At 33.2% G+C, this 13,845-nt stretch overlaps 1 protein-coding gene across 1 annotated transcript; it reads right to left on the reverse strand.

Moving 5' to 3' along the window:
• Positions 1-7,371: 7,371 nt before the first annotated feature.
• Positions 7,372-13,844, reverse strand: LOC111699105 (mucin-5AC). Its single transcript, XM_023469677.1, has 8 exons — positions 13,612-13,844; positions 10,934-11,290; positions 10,671-10,729; positions 10,184-10,570; positions 9,863-9,887; positions 9,312-9,670; positions 8,676-8,742; positions 7,372-8,316 (listed from the first exon to the last, which is right to left on the reverse strand). The coding sequence occupies exons 1-8, from the start codon at positions 13,817-13,819 to the stop codon at positions 7,895-7,897; spliced, it is 1,884 nt and encodes a 627-aa protein (XP_023325445.1). The 5' UTR covers positions 13,820-13,844; the 3' UTR covers positions 7,372-7,894.
• Between the last annotated feature and the right edge of the window lies 1 nt (position 13,845).

Below are 13,845 nucleotides of genomic sequence, written 5' to 3' on the forward strand. Positions count from 1 at the left end.
TGAAAAAATGATAAAAGTCATCATACATTTTTAATCTGCATGTTAAATTTCATTCATAGTTTAAACTGTAAAAATCCGAAGGGATGTATTCACAATAGGTTTAAGGAGATCAGAGACGCAATTCCTAGCCACAGCGCTCGACCTCATCCCTTGTCAGGGACTAGGAATTTCCTAACCTGAACAATTTAAGATATTATTGGTGAACAATTTATTTAGAAGCTTTCCGAAAAATCATTTATTTTCTGCTCTATTTATAAATACAAAACTGAAATAAGGAGGATAATGAAAATTTTATCTTTTTTCAAAATTTTAAAAGATTGAGGGAAGAAAAAAATTAAGATCTGGTCATGCTGAGATGAAAATATCCCCCACAGTGTTCCTTCTCAACATTAAACTGGCATGGTTGCACGATTCTCAGATAATTTCAGCCTGCGATATTCTTATGTATCCCGGAGCTGGGTTTAATCATACCTTTAAACCTCTATATCATGGAACACCATCAGTCAGGGTTTATATACAGTAAATCCCATAGAACTATGAAATATGAACTTTATACGAATGCGTCGAAAAACTATCGATGATTATTGGTTGTATTATCTGAATGATTGGTTTGGAATTAAAAAGATTTTTTTACGATCTGAGTTGAATGTTGAAACTTTCTGAATTTATATTTTATTTTTATCCGTAAGCCTATACCTCCTTTCAATTTTCGCTAACACTCCCTTTAAACGGATAACCTTCCACAGGATCCGTAGACGGATAAATACAGTGTGTCCCACAGAACGTGACAGTTAAGAGGTGACTATAGTGGGTCGTTTTTGATCTTAGAAATAGGTTTGCACCTCTTTTGTCAAACTGCAATAGTAAGTAAAATTCTTAAATTGATTATCACAGAATAACCTTATATTCCTGGCATTTACAAAATACAACCTCCTTTATGTAATTTTGAAAATTGACGGAAAAAATTATTCAGATTAAGATTACTAACAAATTAATGAAATACCATTCTTGAAATACTCATCGTTTGATTTAACTAACAAACATTCATAAATGACTTTTTTATATCAAGAATTAATCTCTATTCAATGCTGCCAAGTGCTAGCCTAATGTAAATAAAATAACACACTTTGTAATTTATCATATTGAATTTGAAAAAATTGCCTTTTAAAGTTGCCTTCTAATCGATATTATTATAATGTACAATTTATAAAGGGTTTTGACAGCAATCCATCTTATTAAAATCAACTTATTACAATATAAATCTGATTATAGAACTTGTTCTCCGCTTAATTGACATGGTTAGAACAAATGATTGACTGAAAGTAAGATCTAGAGAAGTAAAAAAAAATCAGAAACAAAGAGAATGTTCTCAAATTTCTATTTCATTTTGGAACTCTTGAAATTATTTTCCGACTGTAGTATTTATAGAAAAAATTTCTTAGACCTATTTTCGAAAAAGTAATGTTATATTTTCTTATCAAAAAGACTACGATAATAAAATGTCAAAATTGCAAGGAAGTTATAAGAAGTTTAAACCCTTTTTTACAAATTTATGATTTGCAACACAGCCAATAAATCAGATTCCTTGCAACAATTATTTACGATTTATATAAAGTGAAATAAAATGTTTTATAATTCGTTTACAAATCAATAGAGCTGATAAGAAAATAAGTGATGCTAAAAGATTAAACGAGGGTTTTATTCGCAGAATTGCCTTTTGATGTCGATTTTTTCATTTTTCCTCCAGATCATCGGAATTCATTTAATTGATATAATTCTTTTAATTCTTATAATTCTTATGATTATATCCCTGGCTATCAAATAGACACATTAATAATTACAGTGACTACCAAAAGTAGCGAAAGTCGCCCCTGGATGAGGATTCTGAATCCGCCCTGAAAAAAAAATGGATCCAGATCCAAGCTATAAACATTTCTTTAAAATAAACAAGAATTTTCAATTTTTTTGGTTAATTTGATACTAAAACTTGATGAGCCGAAATTCAGAGATTAGGACATTTATAATAATCTGAGAGCAAAAAGTTTTTCTTACAGTTTTTAGTGGATCTGCAAATTTTTGTGGATCCGAATCCAGGAAGCCAAAATGTTGCGGATCCGGATCCTTAAAGCCAAAATGTTGCGGATCCGGATCCTTGTAGCCAAAATGTTGCGGATTGGATCCTGGAAACCAAAACGTTTGGAATCCAACGGAAATGGATCCCAAGCATTGCAGCTGTGAATTTTTAATAAATCGTCCAATACTCGACCAACTTTTTTATGTTACCCAGGGAGCAAGTGTACAATTTTCTTTTCGGTTGGCCGGCAGCAGGTAAAAAACAGACACACATAACATCCATACAAACATACATACTTACAATTCAAACGCTGTGTTTTTATCTTCTATATAAATATAATAAAGCTCATTTATGGCCGTATTTTTTTAGGGATCTCATGAGAACCCCGGGATGACATTGGCTGTTAATTTTCTTTAATTTCATGGGCTATCCCGGACTTCTCAACTAAAATCATAATTTTAAAAAAATAGCGACTGAACGGCGGAAGTAAATATGACTAGCCAGGGCAACGCTGGGAACTTCAGCTAGTACATATATGACAAATCTTTTTAGAAGAATTCACAAAAATATTATGTTCCAATATTATACGATGAATCATGAATAATGTAAAGTTATAAAATGTTTGTATGATTAAAAACTAATATTGGAAAATTAGGTCTTGCAACCAACGAAAAATATACGTATTCCATAAATGTTAAATATTCTTACTCTTATTAATTCTTTCTAAAATTTTAGTCGTAAAATGGTGAAATACTTTTAAAACAAGATTTTTTTATATTTCTGGATACAATTAGCACAAGTAAATTATTATATGTTTGCACAGAGCGGTTAACATTAAGGAAAATAAAAGAATTTTTAAAAAAGTAAACATCTTTTTATGTATATTTTTTTCTATTTAATTTTTTCGTCCGGGATGTATAAATTCTTAAAAATATGCAGTCCTCTGGCAAAAATTTACAAGTGTTAAGAATTGTTTAGATTTTATAACTTATAAATATGCAAGGCTCAGTGTGGGATAAATTAAGGATTGTAAAACACTTGTTATCAATTTATTACAGGTATAATAAACTTATTCATAAATCCAGAAAAATTCGGATCATTCATTGCTTAGAACAACTTATAACCTGATAAACATTCTAGCTCAATAATCAGCCAATTCAACACAAAAAGTTAGGCAAAATTCACCTAGAATCTGGCTTGCGCGTGTAAATGATTGGGAAGAGGACTATTTTCTTTCTACTATTTAAATACATTTTAAAAAAATAATTCTGAAAACGTATCCACCCCCAAAGTAGGAGTTTTGAACGTCGAATTTGCGCTCAAACTCAGGATTTACAGATCTTTAAAAAATTTAATAAGTCTCAAATGATTCCGAAAGAGGTTTTCCACAACACTGCATACTCTGTTCAACTACCTTACATAGCCGGCCACTCCCTTTTAAATACACACAGACAGGGTTAACAAGTGGCTAGGCTGCATAATATAACTTTTGTCTTATATACAACTTTTAAAGGGTTCACATTTTTTTTATAAAGTGAAACCCTATAAGCACAAAAACTTCCCTCTATAAAAAGGTTATTTGATAACCCCTTACTCTGTCTGTACTCATCGTTAACAATCTTGGGCTTTTTTGCACAAATCTAATCTATCTATCTAATCAAGATTTCTTTCTTGTTAAAGAAAAATTGCGAATATCTTTCCTGGTTCCAGGATTTTTAAACCAAATTTGTTCGTAATGAATTTATAACGTGAACAATTTATTAGCTTTCTTCTAAAGCCTTTAGGTTTACTTTTCTCTTCTCTTCCCCCATTCTACCCTCTTTTCATCTTTTTTCCTTCCTATTTTTCCCCAATTTTTCACCTAATTTTCACCTAATTTTTACCTACTTTTACTTATTATACCTCATGCGATTTTAGTAAAAACATTTTTTTGGAGGTCTAAAATTCTAAATGTTGAATGACAAACAAAAACCTATGCTCAATTTACCAAAATGTAGTTAATAATTTCTATTACAGTGGTCCAAAAACCGAACTAACTACATTAAAAGTTTATCAGATGTCAAAAATTTGAGAAAATAAATTATCAATAAAGAAAAGAATATTTTCCTTTCTGTTGAATTGTTTTTTGGTAAAATTTTGAAACAAGTACTTTTAACTCTGCTGATAATAAGACATTTGAAAAACTGGAAAAATCCAGATATGATTAGGTTGGACAGGTAATTAAATTCAATTTAATTAAAATGAAGTTGTTTTCTCTGTTTGTTTGTTCGATCATATCTCATGGAAGGAACATCTGAACCGATTTGCCTCAAATTTTGTTTGAGAAACTTGGGAGAGCCAAGGGAATGTATTTGCTTGGTTTTAAGATTCTGAGTTGCGTGAGTCGGCTTTTATTTCGAAAATTTAGTTTTCCGGCAAAATTGACCATGAGTGCGGGTAAACGGCTAGGCAATGATGGGTTCCTAAGCTAGTATATTATATTATAACAATGCATCACCTTTAAGGGAAAAAGTTATACATTTAAAAAAATATCTATTTCCCTTCAGCATTTTCTATAAACTATAGTATTCTATTTAAGAAATCAAAGATGGCGTATTTTAAGACAGAACAATAATTTAGTTGATTTTTCCTGAAATAAATATGCTCAGCAAACAAATTCATAATTTTCTTATCAAAAAGCCTACTAAGCTTTAGACAGTGTTTTTGGATTATCACAGTTCAACTAGCTTTGTAAGTCATAAGTTTCTTCAATGGTTGTAATAACTATTTTATCAATCTTAGAACTTATCTCCTTTATGAGAAAAAAAAGGATATTTGTTTCATGTATAGTGAATTAAAATCATTGAGTTTGAAACAGTTTAAAATTAGATAAAAAAGGGTTTGTGATTCTCCAGCTTTCAAACACAGCATTATTGCCTGACACTAAATTTTCGCCATAAAAGCCAACCCAATCAATTCATAATTTTAACCCAAGCTAAGTAAATTCCCGTGGTTCTACCTAAGGTATTTAGGTTACATAATATTATAATAGATTAACAAGTATGGAGTTCTAACTCTAATATGATTAAAACTTGTATTTATACTCGTTTCCCCTAGCTAATTTTTCCACCTAGCAACCTGATAGGTTTGACGTCTGCGTTTGATTTTATCAGGTTTGATCTTAAAATAAAGGTACAAAGTACGTCTACTAATTAAATTAAAATTGCATGGCAAATAAGAACCGGTGTGGCGTTATTTCTGGGTAAACTTTAAATAATGGTAATAGACTCTACGCAGCAAACTTTCCGCGGCATTCGCGCACAATTCTGTGAATGTAAACAGTAAATTAAGTGAAAGTTTTTCTCATATTTGAGAATCAATCAAGTTTTGCTGAGCGACAGACAATAATAATCAATTGTTTTAACATTAGGGATCAATATTACAGCTTAGTTTACGTAAGTTAATTGATAAGATTTTGATACTTGCAACTGATGATAGTTAAGTGTATAGTTAATTAATTCTGTAATCACATTATATATCAGCATATAGTGTATTTTTTAAATGTATAAATATAATATTTAATTTACCAGATTTCTGTTGTGCGCATTGCCGTAAACTGCAAAAATATTTCCGGATGCCGCGGAAAAGTTGCTGCGTAGAATCTACTACCATTATTTAACGTTTACCCAGAAATAACGCCACACCTGGCAGTCTAATCTTAATTCCACTTTATATCGATTCAAATTTTAGCTTTAAATGTTGCTTTTCAAACTGCAATTTTGTATTGCTTCGGATAAACAAAAAGAAGTCGTTGATTTTTGTTCAAATGTTAAAAAATTTAAAAAGTTAAACAGTTGTTTAAGAAATTCAAACTCGGCCTTTCACGTGACCCCATAGAAAATTTGGGCCCGATCGGAAATGTTACGCAATTTGCTTAAAATGTACTGAACAGAACATTAACAATGGAAGCTGTACATTGACTGGTTGAAAAATAAATTAAAAACATCAATATTTAATTATTCTTAAAATTATATACAACATTTAGTCCTAAAAAAGAATTACTTACAAGAAATCATCTTTATTAATTCAGTTTTTTACAGAATAATTGGTGAGGTAAACATGGACTTAACATAAAGTTTTTGAAAAAAGCCTGAAAAATGCGGGAAAAATAAGTGGGGGGGGAAATTATTTTTCCTATATTTTGTTGTTTGATTCAAAAACTAGATCACAATTCAGGTCTGCATGCAAAAATCAGAGAGAAATCTCTATTAATAGAGTCCAGATTGAGTTTCCCGACCCAATGTTGATGACTCTAGAGAGGGGAAAATATATTTTTTCCCCACTTTCGTTTTTGATTTTATAACTAGATCACAATTCAGGTCTGCATGCAAAAATAAGAGAGAAATTTCTGGTAATAAAGGCTTCTATGGTCTTTAAGAGGGAGAAAAAGCGGGAAAAGGGGGGGGGGAATTATATAAGGAGAAAGTGAAATGCAATATAGAGTCCAGAATTGAGTTTACTGTCCCAAAGTTAGTGAGTTTAGACACCCCACGGGCCCACATAGACCTATCACAAAGTTTTTTAAAAATGTCCGAAAAATGCGGGAAAAATAAGGGGGGAAATTATTTTTCCTCATTTTGATGTTTAATTCAAAAACTAGATCACAATTCAGGTCTGCATGCAAAAAATCAAAAAAATCAGAGAGAAATCTGTTGTTGAAGTCAGGCTTCTTTGGCCTTTAGGAGGGAGAAAATGCGGGAAAGGTGGTGGGAAATGGTAAAAGGAGAGGGGGAAATGGATTATAGAATCCAGAATTGAGTTTCCCGACCCAATGTTTATGATTTTAGACACCCCACATGGACCTAACGCAAAGGTTTTGAAAACTATGACCGGAGAATGCGGGAAAAATCAGGGGAAAATTTTTTTTTCCCCACTTTGGGTTTTGATTCAAAAACTAGATCACAATTGAGGTATTCATGCAAAAACTCAGAGAGAAATCTCTAGTAATAAAGTCAGAAGGCTTCTTTGGCCTTTAGGAGGGAGAAAATGCGGAAATGCAAAACTACTACAAATTTTGGGCATCAAAATATGATCAAACTTCCTTACAATGTAATAAAAGTGTTAGCACATGAAAACCCTGATCGAAACTCATCATTTAATTAAAGTAGTTTCCTTTAAGGGTGCAGGCCCAGTATTAAAATTATTACTGACCTTATAAAAATGGTTCCCAAATTGTTCAAATATCTATAAACGTTGACCTCGCAGTTCTCTGTAAAGTATTAAACCCTTTAGTTAATTATGAAACAGTTAAAAACAAATAACTTCAGCTATTTATTAATTTACAATTAGACGTACATATACACTTCAGAGCGCTGTTTAAAAACTTCATTTTATACAGTTTTTTATCTTCTTCGCGATAAAAAAGTAACATTCATGTCAAATTTGTTTTAAAATTGGGAACAGAATGTGTACGGAATAGTTCATTAAAATTAAAGAATAGGATTTCATAGTGGAATTCATTTGCGACAAACAATTTTCTGAGATTCTTTAATATAAAAGTTTAAAATGTTTGAAATGTACAATGTCATTTTTAGATATAATTCGTTAGATTAAGTTTAGTTTGTTTCTTTTTAAAAACGAAGTATAAGAGAAGGGTCCGTTTTCAATCTCAAATCAATTTCATTTAACGAGATCACAATTTCAACACGGACACTACACAAAACTGCGCAATGCTTACAATTCATTTACAGTACAATTTTCAAGGGTTGTAGACATAAAATTTTCATAATCATGACAAGTAATACTTAAAATTCGAATAAATCTTCAATCTTTGCTAGATATTTAAAGTACATTGTACTGACTGGTGTTGTACTGGTTTAGATTGTACTGGTATGGAGTATATTGTTGTTCTGTGTACTGCTCCGGCATGACCAGTACAGGAACATTGTACTGTGGATTAGGGTTAAATTGCGCAGACAATGTACTGTACGGCAGGTACACGTAGTTCGTTACGCCAGAATGTGCATTAGAACTCCAGCTAGGGTAAAGAGTAGAGCTCGAGGTTGGGGTGGATACAGGTAGAGAAGTTGGGACGGGCAGGGCAGATGGAGAAGCCAGGACGGGTAGACCCGATGGGACAGATGGAGAAGTAAGGACGGATCCTGTTGGAGAAGATGGGAAGGGTTTCTGAGGTTGAGAATCTGAACCAGGTCCGCAAGGCTGAGGAGAAGGATAGAAAGATGATCCAGCCAATATCTCAACACCTTTATGAAAAGAATTGATCGGAACCTAGTTTAGGAGAGATAAATAATAGTTTTTACAGAGTTGACAACTTTTAAATCGACTGAACTAGTTTTTAAAGATTTAGTTTTGACTCAAATAAAATTTTTTGCCAATCTCTATTGGGTTTTTCGTTAGATGCCAACAAGAATTTCCATTGCTTTTTTTCAGATACATTTATCAAGGAGTCAGGGGGTGGGGTAGGCAATAGGCATGCTAAAAATTAATTTAAATTCGAAAATATAGTAGTTCTCCAAATAAATGTAAGCTTTACGTGTGGTGGGTGGAGGGGGTTTACCAGCTAAAAGTAGCATCCAAATAATATAATATAATTGTTCCTAACCTTCTTGGTTTGCATTTTCATCTATTTGATTCCATTGATTTCTATTCTGCAGCTCTCTTGTTTTCAACTAAAATTAAATGTAATTAAAGTCGAGTAAAGTTACGCAAAGTAAAATGCGGATTAAAAAGTGAAAGTAAAATCTTAATATTTCGAGACTAAAATAAGCTTAACTAAATCTAAAAAAGCCTGAGGCCGAGGTGCAGGCCGTCATCAATTTCACATTAATCAAAATTATCTCGACTTCAAATAGATGCGTAAACTGTTGCGCTTTAGAAGACGAGTTATTGTTTCTATGACATCTAGATTTGACTTGAACTCGTTCAGTAAGTCATTTTTTGGTATCCCTTTTCTGATGTTCATCGCAGGATGGGTTGATTGTTCTCTCATTACTTAGTATACCCCTTTATGGGGGGACAAATCTAAAATAAAACCTAAACCAAAATCGAACAGAAGTGAGAACTTGTATGATTGAGTATCGTTAATCTTGAATGCTTGATCTCGATATCTAATGAGAAAACTCCTACCTGAGAAGAAACGTTGGCTGTTTGTCTAAAAAAGTCTGTATGAAACAAGAAAAATCTTTTTAAATCCCTTACCAGGGATTCAGTACTCATTACTATGTCCGGAGTAACATACCTTGATTTCAGTACTCTTAACTATGTCCGGAGTAACACCTCTGCCAGATCCAACCTTGACGGTTGGTGCTCCGTCTCCTGCAGGACCCACTGTGGAGGATATAGAAGAGGATGTATCCTTTCCAGATCTTGGTTTTAGGTCCACTGTAATAATATCGGAAGAAGGTCGAGGTCCTCTTCGACTAAAGGAAGATACCAGACAAGTCCCCGAGTTCGGACCCGCTGTAGAAGACGTGATAGTAAGTGAATTCATAAGTGGAGACAGCTTGGAGTCTGGTGAATTTGCATCACCTCCTGCTTTTAGAGAGACTGACTCTGATGCCTGACTTGATAAATCCGGTTTACTAGTAGCGTCGTCTCCTTGAAAGTTTTAGTTTAATAAATTTTGATAACTAGTTTGAAAAAGTTTGAAAATGACAGCTTAGAAGTGAAATTTTAAAATGTGTTTTTAGGATATACGTTATAAACGTTAGAAAGGTTAAAATTAAAGGACTTCTAAATTCATTATCGATCAGATTTAAGAAAAAAAATATCTGCTTAAAAGCTTTCAACCTTGAGCAGTCACTACGTTAGATTCCTACAAAAAGAAAATATACGTTATTTTTACTCATTATGTTTTCGAATGAAGAGCATAGATAATTTCTAACATGACATTTTTTATCCATACAAAATAACACTTTAATTTTTCTAAGGGGGCGGGGGGGGGGGGGATTTACACTTTAATTTAGCCGGCTTTAGTCACTATACATTTATTTCTTTCATTTCTCCCGCAAATTATCAGTTTGCCAGAAATTCTAAATTATTTGATCTAGACTTGTTACTATCGGCAGAAAAAAATATTAAACTTAAGTTGCGTGTAGAATGAATGAATACCTCGGCAGTGACTTGAGGCTGTGAAATGACTTGACTGATCTGTGATACAGGTATCATGCTGTACATGTACGGAGAAGTAACTGGTTCACAACCACCCTGCGGGTAAACGGTGTATTCGGAGGAAGCAGGGTTCATCGGGTAGCTGGACAAGCTTACTAAGTAGCTGGAGGAGTCAACTGGGTAATTGAACGAGTTGACCGGGTAGCTTGATGTGCTGACCGGGTAGCTGGCTGAGTTTACCGGATTAGTAGCTGTGTTGAACGGATAGCTATAAGGATTAACCGCTAAGCTAGAGAAGGCGGGGTATTGTCCCTGGAACTCAGGATAACAAGGTTGGTATCCAGCAAAGCAAGGTGGAGGAATCGAGGGATCAAACATAAATCCGTCCTGCTCAGAAAACTAAATCTTAATTTCAAGAGAACTATTTCAAACTAAGTTTTCACTTGGAACCAGTAAAATAACTTATTTAATAAAAAACTTAGTTTTCCTGGCTTCTGTCGGTATTCATGGCGTATTCTCCATTGTGAACCGTTGATTGGGCAGAACCTATAAAAAAATATCAAAATAATTAATTACGTTAAGATAAATGTCCTAGGACTGAAGATAATGAATCTTAACTACGTCGCTGTATTAACTATACTGCCGGTTCAAATTTGAACCACCGATTTAACGTTGAAGACAAGGAAGGATCTGAATCGGTTTTTCAAATTTGAACCGTGTTGAAATTTGTTTAATTTAGTCTCTGCATACCTTGGCAACAAGGGTAAAGGTTGAATCCGTCCTGAACACAAGGACTAGCGAAGGAGAATTGCCCAATATGACCGGGAGCTGCAGGACAGGGAGGAACTGAGGGAGAGTGGGCAGGGAGAAGGAAAGAATGTTGATTTAGACCATTGTTGGGTTGAATTGCAGGAGCCGGGGGGTAGGAACAGTTGGCGAGTCCGGGATAGGATACTGCAGGAGGGTATGGAGATACAGGATGAAAGGAATGAGGTGGTATTATACCAGGAGTGGTGATGGATTCCTGAGGCGCAATTTCTCTGTTTTGACTTTCTGACGGAGAAAACACTTTGTAGAATACAGGTTTACAGGAAACTGGAGTTGAGTCTAAACAATTATTCTTTTATAGATAAGATTCAAAAGATATTCATACTTAAAATTAGAAATAGGAGATCTGTACAATTGTACATTGTACAGATTAGAACAAGAGATAAGAGGATGCAAACTAGAACAAGACCTTGAAGTATAGTATTGTACAAAGTAGCAGATCAGTAAGATATGAACAGATACGAGAATTTTAACAAATTATAGAACAAGATGAACAACGTATATTAAAATGAGTATTATAATGTGTAGGACCGAGAAAAATAAAGAGGATATGTACACTGTACACAGAGTAGAGCAGATATGGAGGATAAATGTACAGATTAGAATATATATATAAATATATATATACAAAGTAGAATAAGATATCAAGGATAGGTACGCTGTACAAGCAGGATATTGGAGGATACTGTACAGAGTAGAGCAAGATATGGAGGATATGTACGCTGTACAAGCAAGATATTGGAGGATACTGTACAGAGTAGAGCAAGATATGGAGGATATGTACGCTGTACAAGCAAGATATTGGAGGATACTGTACAGAGTAGAGCAAGATATGGAGGATATGTACAGAGTAAAACAATTCAAATATATAATTTATAGTAAAAGTATAAAATCAATTTTCACTTTTAGGTTTTTTCTTTTCATTTTCTTACAACACACAACACCAATATCTATATAAACAAAGTAGAATAAGATATAACGGATAAGTACGTTGTACAAACTAGATTAAGATAAAGAAGACATATGTGCAGAGAAGAACAGAAAATAGGAGATGTATTTAGTAGTACAGAGTCAATTGGATATGTATTGAGAACATGCAGGAAATAGGCGATACGTACATATAACAACGTAGAGGGAAATGAGATATAAAGGATATATAAATTGTAACAAAGTAGAACGTAGAAGATATGCAAAAAGTAGAATAAGATGTAGAGGATATGTATCAAGTAGAATAAGATATAGAGGATATGTACAAGTAGAACACAATATAGAGAATATATACAAAGTAGAGTTAGATATATAGGATATATACAAAGTAGAATAAGATATCTAGAGGATATGTAGAGTAGAGCAAGATATAGAGGATAAGTATAGAGTAGAGCAAGACATTGAAGATATGTACAGAGTAGAATAGATATTGAAGATAAGTACAGAGTAGAGCAAGACATTGAGGATATGTACAGAGTAGAATAAGAGGATATATACAAATAAAAATAAGATATAGATTATATGTACAGAGTAGAGCAAGTAATAGAGGATATGTACAGAGTAGAGCAAGACATTGAGGATACGTACAGAGTAGTACAAGATATATTGAGGATATGTATACAGAGTAGTACAAGATTTAGAGAATATTTAAAGAGTAGTAAAGAATAGAGCAAGATATAGAGGATATGTTTAAAGTAGAATAAAAAATATAGGATATATACAAAGTAGAATAAGATGTAGAAGATATGTACATTGTTCAGAGTAAAATATGTTATCGAGGATATATACAGGGTAGAAAAAAATATAAAAGAAATTTGCAGAGTAGAAAAAGGCATTAACAGCTAGAGAATAACATTTAGGGACTGTGTACACTTAACAGTGTAGAACAGAATACAAAGGGAAAGACAATGAGATATACAAAATGAATACACTACAGCAAGATATATTACAAGTTATGTTCTAATAGAATAAAGTAAGGTGTGTGTTGAGTAGAGAAAAAGTTAATGGCTAATGTGTGCAACATTAGATTTAAAAAATATATATTTAAAATCCAATCACAGAATATTTTTCACGAGTTTGCTCTTGTAAGACGACATTTCATACATTCCTTCTCGAAGGAGCAGTCAGTTAAAGTGAATCTTGGCTATTAAGTAAATTTCAACTTCCGCTCTGAGATTATAAAAGAGCGGTATAAAAAAAAAATCCTATTTTTATTTATGACCATCCCAATATAAATTTATTAGCAAAAAATAAACAAATTTACTATTTGTTCTATGAAATCTCAATTTTTCAGTACACAAGGAATAGATACAACAATATGTCCATAATTAGTAGAAAAAAGTAGAAATTTTCCCTAACAAAATTTTTAACGCAAGACGCGATGCTGCCAATAAAAAGGAAATAACATATTGAAATCCAGATTTGTACTTAAGTGGGGGCTATTGAGGATCATTGCCCCCCCCCCCCCTCTGGATAATTGAAATTTATTGTCTCCATGAGGTTTTCAGGCCCCAACGGCTGAGCCCCCACGCCTCCCTGATCTTTAAAAGTTTAAAGCGATTTAAAAAATGTATTATTTTGATCTGAATATCGATTAAATCCTGGATTCTTACCGAAAGTTTTCAAACGATTTTTTCCAACACCCGACTTAGGTTCGGCACAGATCATTCTACTCCGATCTAAGGGAGGTCTGGTTTCCCCTCTACTCGGAGCATCAAACCATCTTCTCCCGTCCTTACCCTCGTCCCACTCCCTGTCTAATCTCTTCGTCCTCCCATTGTTTTCACTCATAGCTGCAAAACCAACATAAAAATTAAACATTAATTGGAACAAAATTTCTTTAAATT

This window comes from Eurytemora carolleeae, unplaced genomic scaffold, assembly GCF_000591075.1.
Source record: "Eurytemora carolleeae unplaced genomic scaffold, Eaff_2.0 scaffold215, whole genome shotgun sequence".
Taxonomy (NCBI): Eukaryota; Metazoa; Arthropoda; class Copepoda; order Calanoida; family Temoridae; genus Eurytemora; species Eurytemora carolleeae.

Coding starts and splice junctions, on each gene's coding strand:
- LOC111699105 (XM_023469677.1), bottom strand. CDS start 13,819: ATGTTTAATTTTTATGTTGGTTTTGCAGCTATGAGTGAAAACAATGGG. Junction 11,291..13,611: donor AAATCGTTTGAAAACTTTCG/GTAAGAATCCAG, acceptor ATAATTGTTTAG/ACTCAACTCCAGTTTCCTGT. Junction 8,743..9,311: donor TTAAGAGTACTGAAATCAAG/GTATGTTACTCC, acceptor ATTTAATTTTAG/TTGAAAACAAGAGAGCTGCA.